This window comes from Rhinoraja longicauda, chromosome 1, assembly GCF_053455715.1.
Source record: "Rhinoraja longicauda isolate Sanriku21f chromosome 1, sRhiLon1.1, whole genome shotgun sequence".
NCBI classification, from domain to species: Eukaryota; Metazoa; Chordata; class Chondrichthyes; order Rajiformes; family Arhynchobatidae; genus Rhinoraja; species Rhinoraja longicauda.
The window spans coordinates 116432579-116448583 of record NC_135953.1 but is presented as its reverse complement, the minus strand read 5'-3'; the positions used below and the strand labels follow the sequence as shown (position 1 = coordinate 116448583).

At 38.6% G+C, this 16005-nt stretch overlaps 1 protein-coding gene across 5 annotated transcripts in view; it reads left to right on the top strand.

Annotated features, from left to right (window-relative positions):
* The window catches only part of inpp4b (inositol polyphosphate-4-phosphatase type II B), a 514249-nt gene that overhangs the window by 298451 nt on the left and 199793 nt on the right, over window positions 1-16005 (top strand). For 4 of the 5 annotated variants that reach the window (XM_078404977.1, XM_078404995.1, XM_078404967.1 and 1 more), the window contains one exon: window positions 8325-8441. The exons of the other annotated variant lie outside the window; for it this stretch is intronic. In XM_078404977.1, coding sequence (XP_078261103.1) covers window positions 8325-8441 — 117 coding nt within the window. The remainder of the gene's footprint in view (window positions 1-8324; window positions 8442-16005) is intronic. 5 annotated transcript variants of the gene reach the window in all.

The following is a 16005-nucleotide window of genomic DNA, read 5'->3' as shown; positions in this document are numbered from 1 at the left end:
AAACCACATTTGTTACAAAGTTCTTACATAGCTTCAATTTTTAAATTTTTGAAGAGAGAAAGTAAAAATAAAAATATAAAACTATAAACTTGGGAAGAGAGAGTAAGAGGGTTAAAAAAAAAAAAAAAAAAGGATCTAACAATAAAAATTAACGGGAGTAGATCCGGGAGACAAAAACCACAGCTGTACATCCAACCCCCAACTCAAGTTTCAACTTTTTATTTAAATTTTTATTTTTTTATTTTAGTCCTGTGCCAAACCCATTTACTTTTCTAAAAATTCAATAAATGGAGACCATATTTTTAAAAATAACTCAGGTTTGTCGATTAAGACAAACCTTATTTTTTCCAAATGCAGGGTCTCTGTCATTTCCATAGTCCACATTTTAATTGTGGGGGTTATTGGTTTTTTCCAAAATTTTAGTATTAGTTTTTTCGCAGTTATTAGACTGTAATCAAGAAAATGTACCTGACTTACTGTAAAATTTGTAGTATGTTCTGATAATCCTAATATAATTAATTTTGGGTCCATATCTAATTTTTTATTAATAACTTTAGAAACTATTTAAAAAATCTCCAACCAGAAGTTTTGCATTTTTATACAAGTTACGAAAATATGAGTTAAATTAGCTTCTTGAAATTGACATTTATCACACATAGGAGAGATACTAGGAAAAATCCTATTTAATTTCGTCTTCGAATAATGTAATCTATGTATTATTTTAAATTGTATTAAGGAATGTCTAGTATTCAATGAACATTGATGTATATGTTGTAAACTTTCATCCCATATATCTTGCATTATAAATTGATTCAATTCGTCCTCCCATGCTCGTCTATAAGATTCTGATGACGGAATGTCAATGTCAAGGAGAATATTGTAAATAAAAGATATTAATTTATTTGAGTTATAATGTCGATTCAGGCATACATCAAGTGTTTCTGGACCTCTAAACTTATATTCTTGCATGTGTGATTTTACATAATCTCTAAGTTGTAAATATCTAAAATAATTATTAACATGTAATCCGTACTTCTGCTGTAACTCCTGAAACGAAAGAAAAGTTCCCTTATGATAAAGATCTCCCACCCTTTTGATTCCATAACTTTTCCATTGAGCAAAGCCTCTATCTAAGACAGACGGTTTAAAAGAAGGATTATTCGCAATAGGAAGGAAAACAGATAATTTACTCAATTTTAACGTAAGCTTTAATTGTTTCCAGGTACGGATAACACTATGTATAATGGGATTACCTCCATATGTTTTTTTATTTAAATTTATTGGAGCTACGAGGATCGCACCAATATCGAATGGTAAACAATCCTCTTTCTCCATCTTTAACCAATCCAGTCTTTGATTACTTTTAAAAGAGAGTAAATAGATACTCGATAAGCCAAGAAAGGAAATGTTACGGAGGTGGCAGGAATTTGAAGTTAAGATACTGTACAATCAAATCAAACATGATCTTATTGAAAGGTGTAGCTGGCTTCAGTCCTCAACTCCTATGTTTTGTTTGTATATAATTTGTAATTGCTAATATTATGACACTGAACTAACCACATTGCTCAAAGCTCTCTTTTATAAAAACTGGATTTTACTCCAGGACTCCTTTCACAGCCTATTTTCTTCCATGGGTTTTACGCATTCAACAGTAAATGGTTAGCAACATTTTATGGTCTCTGATGTTCTCAGGTCTTTTGGAATTGTTGATACCAGGGTTGACTGGAATAATGAAAATAAGGTAGAAATTGACTGTGAAAAAAGTAGAAGACGCATTTTGCAACTTACTCTGCCGTATGCCTTTCTGCTGCAGCTGCATTTGGTGTAAGTCACAATTGTATCACAATAACAAATAGGGATCAGCAACTCTAGCAATATGAAATTGTTTATGTGAGAGTCAACTGAGGATTGTGTGCAGTTCAGCTTTGCCAATGGTAAGGCAAGAGGTATAGAGTTATAGTTGCTAATCTTCTGAAATCACAACACTGGTATTGGAAGCAGTGCTTTATCAAACATTATTTGCTTCATTTAAGTTGATTAAGTTGGATTCAACTTCCAAATTCAATTTCCATTTTTTAACAAAAACATTTTATTTTCTTACCCATAGAGCAAATCTGGGTGAGATTTAAACTGATCAAACTGAGATGCAATTTATCTTCCCACTAATTTAGATGTTCACCAATCTAAACCCTAGGCATTCAACTAATCCTGACTGCTACATCTGCATCATAATAACACTGACCTATTCTGGTTGTCAACCATTGCATGCAACTGCTCTCCCCTCCCACAAGGAAAAAAAACATGAGAATTTGTGCTCATACAAAGACGGCTTTTGTGCATTAGCAAGTGAATGATGAACTTAACTTATAGTAATGGAGTGTTCCACAGCCATTGAATGTAATTGCCCACACGACTTATGTACTGGGTATTAGTATTTACACAGTATTAAGCAGACCAAAGATTTCTGTGGACAGGAAACCGGAAGCAACAGTCACCACATTGTAGGTCTGTAAAGGTTTTTGTAAATGAATCAGCTCCCAGAGATGGGAAGAAGCTGGGGTAAGATGTCAGGAACAAATTGGCAACATGATCGACTCCAGGAGCTGAGAAAGTATGCTTTACTGTATCAGTGACTCTGTATAAAGCAAGACAGCTTCCTTATAAACTTACTAAATTTCTCACTGGCAGTGAGGCCCACTTAGGTTTTTTTGCGACAAAGCTACACAACAACACGGTAATGTATTGCTGATAACCTGTTTGTTCCAGCGTCTGCAACTGTCATGACTTCCATGCATTATTGTGCTTTTGGTAGAACCGCAAGGACAAATGAAATTTGCTTTTGCTTTTGCTTTTGCTTTTTTTGCTCTTGATGAAATGTTGATTGTGATATTTGTTGAAAGCAAAAGCAAAATCAGGCAGTGGAGGTCTGTGGAGTTAAAAGGACAGAGAGCAAGGCCCTCAACTCGTTGTCTGTCCTTTCCCCTGCACAAATGCTGTCTGACTTTCTGAGTTCCTCCAGCATTTTGCTTTTTTACTCCAGATCACAGCACGTGCATTTTGTCTCCATGATGCACTGTGTTTAGCATAGACATCTCTATTATTTTAAAATGATGCATCAGTAAACTGTTCGCATTTGTTAGCAGGAATGCAGCAGGAGTGTGGTTTGTGTGCACGTAGCTCTAAATACAATGGTGTGAATTTGTGGTCATTTAATTCTTAACCTTTCACAAAGTCCATTGCATGTATACATGTGAGTGTTATAAATTGGTTCTTCACAGGCTGTCTCTCAAGAACTGTCTTTAACATTCTTGCAGTGGAGAGTGCAATTGATCACAGGGTGCAATCTTTTAAAGGGATGAAGTCTTAAAGTAACAATCATTGTTCACCATCAGTTTTATATACACAGTAAAATCCCATTAATCCAGAACTCAAGATTTTGGTTGTGCTGGACTTGGTTATTTTCTGGACTATTGGATGGTATTTCTACTAATATTGCAACATATACTTTTAATTCACTTTATTGATGTTACACAATATTGCAATACAATTTCCATTGAACATGGTAAGTTTAAAGGGAGTGCAGTAACTGTCACCTGACGAGCCAGATATTAAACCAAAGGAATTACTGGATGGTTACATAGAGGACATTGGAGTTTTGTTGTACTGTTAAAAGCTAATTTCTTTACCCTTACCCACAACTCCCTATATTTTCTCACGCTGTTTTTAATAAGCTGGAGTAGACATTTCTTTAAATATCCTGAACCATGTTGGAATGAGTAAAAATATAAATGATATAAAGCACATGCAGATCAGAAATTTTGCAAAATCTCATGAGCACCGATGGAATTTATCAAAGAGACAGAGTATTAGCTACAACAGGTTTACACATGACCACACACATCGATGTTGAAAAAGCCTCAATGTAGAAAAGAAAGAATGCAGGCAAGTTGTGCAAGTTCAAACGTTAGCAATTCCAGACATTTGTGGTTTTTAGAGATGAAGTGCAAGGGGAGAATAAGGCGGATGGAACTACTGCTGCACAGCTCTGGTGACCCTGACATCCACTGTGGATTTTGCACATTTTGTATGTTTAGAGATACAGCATGGAAACAAGCCTTTCCACTGAGTCCATGCTGACCAATGAACACTATTTCTACATTATCTCAGTTTCATATCTGACACATGAGGGACAATTTACAGAAGCCAATTAACCTACAAACCTGCACATGTTTGGAATGTGGGAGGAAACCGATGCACCCAGAGAAAACCCACGTGGTCACGGGGAGAACGTGCAAACTCTGTACAGACAGCACCTGTAGTCAGGATCAAACCAGGGTCTCTGGCACTGTAAGGCTGCAACTCTATCGCTGCACCACTGTGCCCCCCCCCCCCCCCCCCCCCACGAAATGTGTATGAATTTCCCCTAGGTGTTCCAGTTTTATTCACACTCCACAAAGATGGGTAAGGTTAATTCGTTGCAGTAAAAGTGGTCCTGGAGTAGTTGGCTGGTAAGAGAGTGTGAGCGGAGTTGATGAGAGGACCTGGCCTTCATCTGTGAATGCACCTTGCAGTCCTTCCATGAGAGAGTACAGATCACAGGGAAATAAGTGGGGGAATGAGACTGATGAGAACTCTCTAGACAAAGCGTGGAGTTGATTGGTCGCCTATAAAAATATAATATTAGAAGTCACATTGGGAAAACAATTAAAACAAATATATCTGCTTAAATTAATTATGGAATTTGGTCAATTCTAAGGGAATATGGGTAAGGATAAGAAACAGTGAAAAAACAAAGTTCTCAAAGTATTAGTATATCATTGAATTGAAACAAGCCTCTACATTTTCCTACAAATGGTGTTTGCTGAAAGCTGATCTGGATGTTGAGCAGTTAGTGTGTGCTTCCATTGCAATATTTTGTGCGTAAGTATATTGGTGGGAGAATGCGTCTGCAATGCTAGAACATGCTTGAGCGTGCAGCCTTGCAGTAAAGTGTATACAACTAATACATATCGCAACAGTGGTCCTGGGGGGGGGAATTAGTTTTAACTGTGGTTACCACTACATCCTGATATGATACAGTTCATTTAGCTCGGATAGCCAATAGTGAGTCATATAGACAAGGAAGTATATTGGTTTAGCTATCAGTCAGTGCTGAGTTAGCAGAGCACAACTACTCAGGAAAACAAAAGGCTTGGTGTTATTAACCTAAAAAAGAGAAAATTGGGCAGGATCCTCCCTCCCAGGGCTCTCCGGCAATTGATCTGAATATCAGGTGAGGATAAAAGTTGAGCTGTGTTGTGACCTTCCATTTTGGCTGAATGCTCTCTTGCCATTCATTATCAGCATTCACATGTAAACAAAAGGCAATTAGCTTATTGCTCTGCAATTGCAATTGCTCTGGTAAAACTGTTCACAAGGAATACAGGGGAGAGGGAATTGGTCAAAATTGACGGAACAAATCTGAAACAGATCTCGAAAACAGCTTTTGTCAATATGGTTATAAGTGGAATGCTAATCTGTCTGTTTAAAAAAAGGCTCTGATAGATGAATTTTTTTGAATTTGACCTAATTTGCATATTATGTTAATATTGCAATTCAGAATCTCAATTTCAATGGAATTAAACCTCATCAGTCACTCTGAAAGCCATTTTGATCTTACAATGATTTTCTAGCCACCTGAGCTCGCTGGATCACCATTGCTTCTTGCATCTTGGTCCCAGGATCGAATTTATAGTTGGAAATCACTGTTTAGTTTAGTTTAGTTTCGAGATACAGCGTGGAAACAGGCCCTTCAGCCCACCAAGTCCGCACCGACCAGCATGCCTCACATATTAACAATATCCTACACACACTAGGGACAATTTACACTTATACAAAACCAATTTGCCTGCAAACCTGTACATCCTTGGAGTGTGGGAGAAAACCGAGGATTTTGGAGAAAACCCTCACGGTCAAGGGGAGAACGTGCAAACTCCGTACAGAAAGCACCCGTGGTCGGGATCGAACCCGGGTCCCTGGCACTGCATTCGCTGTAAGACGGCAACTCTACCGCTGTACCATCACTGCCAACTGATTGGTGATGTGTGTGTAATAGTCTCTCCAAAACAGGTCTGCCTCTGTTGCTTTGACAGCTGGCCAGGCTTCATCCCCAAGGTCAAGCACTGTCAAAGCAGTCCCAGATATTAACAATCTGATCATCTCAGTTGTATTGTCATGAGAGCATGGTCATGCACCTGGCATTAATCCCCAGTAATGAATGAAGTTTTGTTTATATCACCTGAAACAAATTAAAAGTCCTAAGCTGAAGGCAAACAAAGCTCTTTTCATAAGCCATGGTTGGCTATGTTGGGATGAAGCCAGGCATTCCCACCCCACAGACTTTGTTGTCCTTGTGTGTATTTCAAGCTACAGGTGATTAATAGGTTCACCTCGAAAGCCTCTGGGGAGTATAACTGAAACCCTTGCTGGTAAAAGCAGTCACAGTGAATGTGGTTCTGTGACAGGGCTTCAAACACACCACAGGAATCCCATTTAAAATCAAAGGCACTTTGTGTGATATTTTTTGTAAAATAAATATTCCATGTAGGCCTGTAGGGGAAACTGCTCTCCAAATTCATACCCAAAAAAAGGGAAATTTTACTTTTAACCAGAGTTGACTGTGGGCCGGAGAGGAGATGGTCAAGATGGTGAAAAGGCTGAAGTTGTGCTGGCAGACACAATTCTATGAGATCCGTGTCATGATGCAGTGACTATTATTGGCAAGTAGTGTGTTGGAAGCTTAGTGCACTAGTTTAAGTGCCAACTTCCAAGGACAAAAATCTATTGAATGTCATTAATTTGGGTGTGCCAGCTCTGGATTGAAGATCTGGCCGAATAGGCAAGGGTGAATGAGAGCGGCTAGGCTGGACCTGGGAATGATGGTACTCACCATGTGATACATTAAACCTACAGTGGCCACTCTCCAATAATATACTGTTGCATGGGAAATGCGAGATGTTGTGCATATGTACAGGAAAGCCTTTTATCTGCATGAAAAACAGCAGGTTATGTTTGGTATAAATATAGAGTAGTTGTGAATGACCTGATGTAAGTTAAGAAGAAGAATCAGAACTTGGAAAAAGGTCAGTAGTACAGGGGCTTTTGAGACTTTGACAGTAGGGTTGAAACATTGAGCAAGGTGTTGGATGGGATCAGGTGGAGAAAGGGGGAGTTCTTAACTTTGACTGTTGGAACCTCAAGTGTTGGAGACGTGATTGGATGGGGAGACTAGAATGATCAGAACGATAGCTGGGAAAAAGATGGGAAGACTTTTTAAAAGAATTTGATCAATGTTGACCACAGCGGGTAGGTTATGTGTGTGATTATGAACATTAAGAAAATATAATTTAGACTAACCTGACCAATGTTAGAACAAAGGACTCAACAGTCAAGGTTCAGGTGAGGCCATCTTTTAGGTGCACGGAAATAAAACTGTGTTGAAAAATGTTAAAATGTGAATTGCATTAATGCCACTGGAAGAAAACTAATAATCAGCAATTGGCACATCTGATTGGGTTTTGGATCATTTCCTTCACAATGGAAAAAAAAAATGTTGCACTAGACAAATGAAGAATACCCTGTAACCAGTTGTATGATATGCTGGAAGTTGGTTTCAGAAATTAAGAAGTTGAAAGTAAAATATTGGTATAATAAATGCCCTCATGATCACATGCCTTGAGATTTTCTCCAGTCAGATGCTAAACTTTATTTACTGATCTTTCAAAGAAACTGACCTAATCTTCTAACTATAGAGCTAAGCCTTTTTCCATTGCAGTTAAAATTAGAACGACAGCTGCACCAGCAACAGGCAGAGTGCAGTGGGTGCAATTGGAATTCTAATAGCAACATTGCCCCTAAGTAAAGGGGAGACATAACATGATGGAATATCTCTTGCGAGTGCTGAGATTGATACTGCAGTGACAAAATAACAATTACACTGAGTAAGTAAGTGGATCTGTTCCAAATGTATTATTAATGTAAAGTGTATTTAAAAGAACATTGAGAGAAATGACAATTTGGAACAAAAATGATGTAACAACACCAAGGAACACATAGTAAATGGTTGTTTTGATTAATGGTGGGTTTTTGGGTGGTCGTGAATCTATAATGAAGAGAGGTAATGCTGTTAACTGAGCAGCTTTCTCTGGTTTAGCTGCCTTTTATTGAGATGCAGCTTTGAAAAACTGCATTTTATTTTTGATTCCTTCATCTGTCATTTCTTTCTATGCTGCCCTGTGCACAGCTGTTAGCATACTCAGACAGGCCTGTTTGCTTGTGACACACAGGGAACAAGGGACCCCGTGTTTCTGACTGGTGCTACTTTCCCACCGGGCTATCCAATTTATGAAGGGACGCGGGTGAAACTAACAGTCTACGATGTCAAAGAGAAGTCCCAAGAAACCGTGAGTATTTAACTCTTTTCATTGATAAATAGGTATCCTCAATTTAAATAAAATGAAGCCTGAAAAATGTAGGGTATTTTTTGAAAACCTTCAGACAGACTGTAAATATGCAATTACTCTGTAGGTAGTTTGCACCGCTGCATTAAGTAAACAGATTCTAGTATATATGGAACAGCACATCAGATGGGAGGCAATCCATACTTGGTCTCTGTAGTAATCCTTTGTACTTAATATTGTGCAGCTGTCTTGTCAAGCATTAGTAATAGCATCAAGAAAACATATGGATGATTTTGATCTTTGATTATGGAGAAAACTGAATCAATGTGAAAATCACCAAATTTAATTGTAAAATATTCAGACACTGCTTATTTGTCGATTTCATTTTGATGAAGAAGACTGCATCATATTTGTGTCGTTGTCATAAAATGATCATGTTTGTTGTGCTGAAGCTTCTTGTTGAAAATATCTTTGCCGAGAAATTGGAATACCTTAGAAACGGGCGTTAAGCACGGGACAAATGTCATTAGATGTGTGTTTGACGATGGTAAAGCATTTTATCTGGTCGTGTGGATCTAACAGGGAAGTATCTGCCGAGATTTATCTACTGGCTGCAATTGACTAGAAAATGATCGTATAAAATACCTGCACAAATGGGTTCAATTCCTGCCAGGAAAACTAGACCCTCTCATGTTTGTTATGTGTAAATCAGATATTAAAGCCATTTTTCTCATGTTTTGATATTTAAAAAAACATCTCTATAAAAAGTAGACTAGGTTCATCCAGGCCAATTCACCTTAGACTGCCTGATGTTTGTGTGGCATCATGATGTTTGTGTGGCATCATCCATGTATGTGATGATATTATTAATGTGTGCAACATCAGCCTCTGGGTCATTGACAGAATTTGGAGTAATAATGTGCAACCCATGAGCATTGTTTTTAATTCTCAATAAAATAAAGTGCAACTTCCAAAGCACGTTTCTGACGAAAAATATATTAAAGACTCGACTGGGATGTTGCTGTGTTATGGTCTGCATGTGCCTGTCAGAGTTTTAAATACTGTACGTACTTGTCACATCAGCCTCTCAGAAGTGGCTCTCAGAAAGCTAATTGCATATTTTCAAAGTCAAGCACAGCATAGATATTCTGGATCTCTGATTGCCTGAAGACTCATGGCCCTCTAACCCTCCATTACAAGCTTTTGTGCTGCTGTATTGTGGCTGCCTGGAGAGAATTCTTTAAGGCTGTGAACTGCTTGCATGAATCTAGCAGGAATCTAGCAGGATAAAACACAGCATCTCTGATCTCTCTGGACAGCTGTCATGTGGAACTGTGCAGGTTGCAGTTTTAATACTATATCCAGGGTGAAAACCATTCTCATTATTATATGGTTAATATTCCCAATTTCATTTTTTTTTGCTTGGTTGACAGGAATTAAAGTCATAGAGTTGCGACTATTCCCTGGAGCACAGAAGGATGAGGGGTGATCTTATCATGAGAGGAATAGATCGGGTAGATGCACAGAGTCTCTTGCCCAGAGTCGGTGAATCGAGGACCCGAGGACATAGGTTTAAGGTGAAGGGAAAAAGAAGTGAAAATCTTCTTCACACAAAGGGTGGTAGGTGTATGGAACAAGCTGCCAGAGTTGAGGCCGGGACTATCCCAACGTTTAAGAAACATTTTAGACAGGTCCATAGATGGGACAGGTTTGGAGGTGGGACAAGTGTAGCTGGGACATATGGGCAGGTTGGACAGAAGTGCCTGTATCACTCTATGACTCTAGAAGTTATACAGCATAGAAACAGGCCATTCAGCCCAACTTGTTCATGCTGGTCAAATTGCCTAACTGAATTAGTCTACTTTGTTTGAACCTGTCCCATATCCCTCCAAAAAAGACACAAAGTGCTGGAGTAACTCAGCGAGTCAGGCATCATCTCTGGAGAACATGTTAATCCAGCACTTTGTGGTAAACCAGCATTTGCAGTTCCTTGTGTCTTCATATCCCTCCAAAACTTTCCTATCGATGTATCTGTCCAAGTGTCTTTTAGATGTCATCATTGTACCTGTGTATCACTCCCTGTGAAGGCTCGTTCTGCAAACAGACCACCCTCTGTGTGAAAAGGTTGCCCATTGGGTCCATTTTATATCTTTCCCCTCTCTCCTTACACCTATGTGTGCTCCCTAGTTTTAGACCACTATTCTGGGAAAAGGACTATGCCCCTCATTATTTTATATGCTTCGATAAGGTCTTCCTCAGCCTCCACCTCTCCAGGGAAAAAAAAGCCGCAGCCGATCCAACTTCTCCTTGTAAGTCAACCCTCTGGTCCTGGTAACATCCTTGTAAATCCTTCTTGTATCCTTTCTAGTTTAATCATATCCTTCCTATATCAGGGCGACAAAAACTGTACACAGTACTGCAAATGTGACTTTACCAATATTTTGTACAGTTGTAACATGATATTCATAGAAACGTAGAAACATAGAAAATAGGTACAGGAGGAGGCCATTTGGCCCTTCGAACCAGCACCGCCATTCATTGTGATCTTGGCTGATCATCCACAATCAGTAACGCGTGCCTGCCTTCTCCCCATATCCCTTGATTCCGTGAGCCCTGAGAGTTCTATCTAACACTCGTTTAAGTTCATCCAATGAATTGACCTCTACTGCCTTCTCTGGCAGAGAATGCCACAAATTCACATCTCTCTGAGTGAAAAAGTTTTTCTCATCTCAGTTGTAAATGGCCTCCCCTTTATTCTTAGGCTGTGGCCCCTGGTTCTGGGCTCACCCAACATTGGGAAAAAATTTCTTGCATCTAGCTTGTCCAGTCCTTTTATAATTTTATATGTTTCTATAAGATCCCCTCTCATCCTTCTAAATTCCAGTGAATACAAGCCCAGTCTTTCCAATCTTTCCTTATATGACAGTCCGCCATCTCGGGAATTAACCTCATGAACCTACGCTGCACTGCCTCAATAGCAAGGATGTCCTTCCTCAAATTAGGAGACCAAAATTGCACACAATACTCCAGATGTGGTCCCACCAGGGCCCTGTACAACTGCAGGACCTCATTACTCCTATACTTAAATCCTCTCGTTATGAAGGCCAACATGCCATTAGCTTTTTTCACTGCCTGCTGTACCTGCATGTTTACTTTCAGTGACTGATGTACAAGGACACCCAGGTCTCATCGCACTTCCCTTTCTCCTAATCTGACACCATTGAGATAATAATCTTCCTCCTTGTTCTTGCTGCCAAAGTGGATAACTTCACATTTATCTACATTATACTGTATTTGCCATGTATCTGCCCACTCACTCACTCAACCTGTCCAAGTCACCCTGCAACCTCCTAGCATCCTCTTTTCAGTTCACTGCCACCCAGCTTTGTGTCATCTGCAAATTTGCTAGTGTTACTTTTAATTCTATCATATATTGTAAGTAGTTACGGCCCCAGCACCGAGCCTTGCAGCACTCCACTCGCCACTGCCTGCCGTTCAGATAGGGACCCCTTTATTTCTACTCTTGCAGTTGTCAGTTTATTTAGGAAATTGTCTGGCATCCAAAGCTATTGGTAACTCAATATCACTAACTACAAATGACGCCATTCCACATTGATACAAAAAAACAATCATATTGGAATGAAACAGACTGATTATTCAGTCCCAGTGTCTTATGATTTCCATCTCACGGTTAAAAAGGTAATAGGTAAGGCAATGGCACTTCTTTTAGTCATAATCATCCAAAGCTCAAATGGATCAGGATATGTTCCTTTTTGTTTGCAAAACTGAACATGTAACTCCATTATATAAAGGTTAAAGAGAGAAATTAGAAACTAATGGATATGTTTGTCAGACATCTATTGTGAAGGAGGTTATTAAAATCTAATAAAGGATAGAGTGGCTAAGCATTTAAAATTCATTTGCGTCGAATAGGGAGATCTTATATTTGTATATTTGCAAAGGGTAGCTCATGCTTGAATAAACCTCGTCATAGTGTTAAAATGGTAGCCGGGGGAGTGTGTATGAATATAGTTTAAATTGATACATCAGGTCTTCAATGAGCACTCATGTAAGAGGTTTTCAGAATCGAAAATATTACTGACCTGGTTGGGAAATTATTTATGTGGTAGAAGAAATAAGTAATTGATATATTATCTAATTAGAAGGAAGCTATTAGGGATGCCCTAAAAGGAATTAGGCTGAACCTCAGTTGTTCAATCATACATTAATAATTTAGATAACTCAGTATACAAGTTTACCAATGACAAAATATTAGACAGTCTGCACTGAATTTGATGTATATATTCCAATTGTGTTTTGGATGATTTTCAACTACGAGTACACAGAATGGATGAAACCGTGTATAATTCAACCTCTACTAGTCCTAGCATTTCACCGTGCTAATAATACATGGATCCTTACACTTAACCGCATCAAACGGCAGCTGCATCATGGTGCAGAATCATCAAAAAAAACAATTGAAATATTATCCTTTACATTCTAAAGAGCAATAAAGCAGCCTGATAATTGTGACCTGGAAATGTGTCCATGCAACACAACGTCTCCGTGCACTGCTTGAGGGAACTATATCTAAGGTGCCATTACTAATGTCAACTGAGTCCTTTAATGCAGGGAAGGTGCAGGTGCAAATTTGTGCATGTGTGTGCATGCGTATGCGTATGTGTGTGTGTGTGTGTATTTGTGTGTGTGTGTGTGTGTGTGTGTGTGTGTGTGTGTGTGTGTGTGTGTGTGCGTGTGTGTGTGAATGCTGCACCATTGCTGATATTGTTTGAGCTTTCTGATTGCCTCTTTGGCTACAACCCATTTTCACAAATATTAGCCTGATTTTGTCTCCACCATTCCCTCCACCAGTTTAAGAAGTAACTCTTCCAATCTGCCCTCCTCCAATGCCTCGCATACTCGCTGCCCCATTCTCCCACAATTTGCATCCTGTCTGTTTCCCTTTTCTCTCGTTGCACATACAGAGCTAGAGGAGGAAAGCGTTTTGTGTGCACTTGTGTCTGCCAGACCTATTTTATTGCATGAAATTCAATAAAGGAACTACACAAAACAGCTGATATGGCTCCTCACATACATAATGCGCCTTTTGAAGCAAGAAATTATATCTGGTGACTTCCTGAATTTCTTGACACCACAGTGAAACTTTCATCCACACGCTAAATTGTTATTTGAGAACTGGAACTAATTGTGGGTAAATATTTTGCAGTTATGGCAAAGGGCATTACATAAATACTTTGCATTGCTGACATTTGCCATTTTTGCACAATAACAATTTTTTTTTCCAAACATTCTACTCACGGGGAGATTCTGTAGCAGATAATGCTCAATTTAAGAGTATACATTGGTAAAACTGCTCACGATGGGGAGCTTAGCTGAGCAGACTGGAATGGTATTTTGGGTTAGGAACATTATATTACCCTGTTTTAAACATTGGCTTTCAGTATCTTTGGGATGGGGAATTGAAAAGTATGTAAATATATCCAGTTCTAATTTGTTTGCTTAAATTATCTGGGAGGTACTTCTGTGCTAATGTGAGATGACAAAAGATTTGTCTTGATGAGCTATTCTACACAATCAAAGACCCAATCAAGACTCATACCTAAAGCTGAAACATTAAAAATAATTTACTGAATAAGAACACACTATATATAGTTTTTCAAATGGGATCAGTGACAAGGTTTTTAAAGACATCAACAATTATGTCACATTACAACTTTAAAGTTTAAAGGAGATGTATATAACTTTTTTACCCAGAGGGTGGTGAGTGCCTGAAAGGTACTGCCAGGGCTGGTGGTTCAGGCAGACACAATAGTGGCATTTGAAAGGCTTTTGGATAGGCATATGGATATGCAAGGAATGGAAGGATATGGTTTATGTGCAGGTAGATTAGAGATAGTCTGAACATCATGTTCGGCACAGACATTGTGGGCTGAAGGGCTTGTGTTGTACTGTTCTATAACTTGAGGCTGCATGTTAGTATGCCGTTCTGCCTTGATAGACTGTCCCCTCTTCCCTTACCCTGCTCCATACATATACGATCATGAATTAGGAACTTCAGATCAGAGCCACTGGATTCAGATCAACATAACTTAAATTTCTGTGGTCCTTCCAAGTGAAGATCTTTCTGCTCTTCATATTCTTCAAATAAATTAAGCGTACCAAATTATGGTGGTAAATCTGTCCAGCACTCTGAAGGTAAGTACAACAATGTTGTAAATTGGAATCATCAATTGGTTGCAGATAAAATGTTAGCTTTTCTATTATGAGATGGTACTTTGATGCTTATTAAAAAAAGGAAAAAATATATATATTTACAGAATCTTATCATGCCTCCCAGAAAAACTAAATCAAATCACTGCTGAATTAACATTGTTTCAATAAATGTGAGAGGAGAGATAAATTAATTATTTTTTAAGGTTAATTTCAGGAAAGATATATTGATTGGATTTTTATTAATCACAAGATCTAACACAGGATTTTTTGCATTTCATTCAAGGATTGGCTGTACTAAACTGAAATGTTAATTTAATGTTTTTTTTCATTCAAGTCTTCAATTGGGTTTTAAAGTCATTGCCTTCTGATTTAGATGCAGACATGCTGCCAACTATTCCAAGCAGATAATACTGGAGAAGCAATTGACAATTACCTATAATCCAAAACCAAAGTACTGCAGATGCTGGAAACCTACTGAGTCTTTCCGCCATTTTATAGATTAAAGGGAAAATTGATATAGTATCACATCATTTGCAAGTGCTTGTTGGATAGCTGAACTGACAGGCCATATTTATTTGCTATTAATCAATGTTGATGATTGCTTAGGAATTGATGCATTCCCTGAGCTCACTGATGCATGATCTCTATTTTCTTCAAGTTTAATAAGGTGATGGCTATTGCTGATTTAGCAGGCTGGGCATTTATGAGCTGCATGCAGTTTGTTCTGAATATGTTCCCACGGAGAGTCACTTGGAAAAAACCCATAATATATGACCTCTCTTGCAGACGTAGTTGAAGTTCAGTCCACTTAAATTGAAGTAGAAAAAACAGCACACACTTATGTCTCAGCCTTTTATTGTGCCATCAGTTATACGTTTGCAGAAATCCAAAGGGACTATCTATGGTCTTGGGGTTATTGGCTTTCATCACATTAAGGAGCAGCAGTTTTCGTCTGCAAAGCCATTTGCAATAAAAAAAAAGTCATGCATTGTTGCTCAACATGTCAATAAACGTGAATCTCATTTCAAAAACAACTAGTGACCCTCAAAGAAATATCACTATCATCCCCATAGGTTTCACTCGGGTGCTGTAATTTGAAAAGACTTGAATAACATTCTTGGCTAAGTGGCGGCAAAGTGCCACAGTGGTTGAATTGTTGTATCAGAGCACAGAGTCGTGAGTTTGATCCTGTCTACGGGTGCTGTCTGTACAGAGTTTGAATGTTCTCCCTGTGACCACATGGGTTTTCTCCGGGAGCTCCAGTTTCCTTCCACACTCCAAAGATGTACAGGTTTGTAGATTAATCCCTCGTGTGTAGGATAGTGCTAGTCCA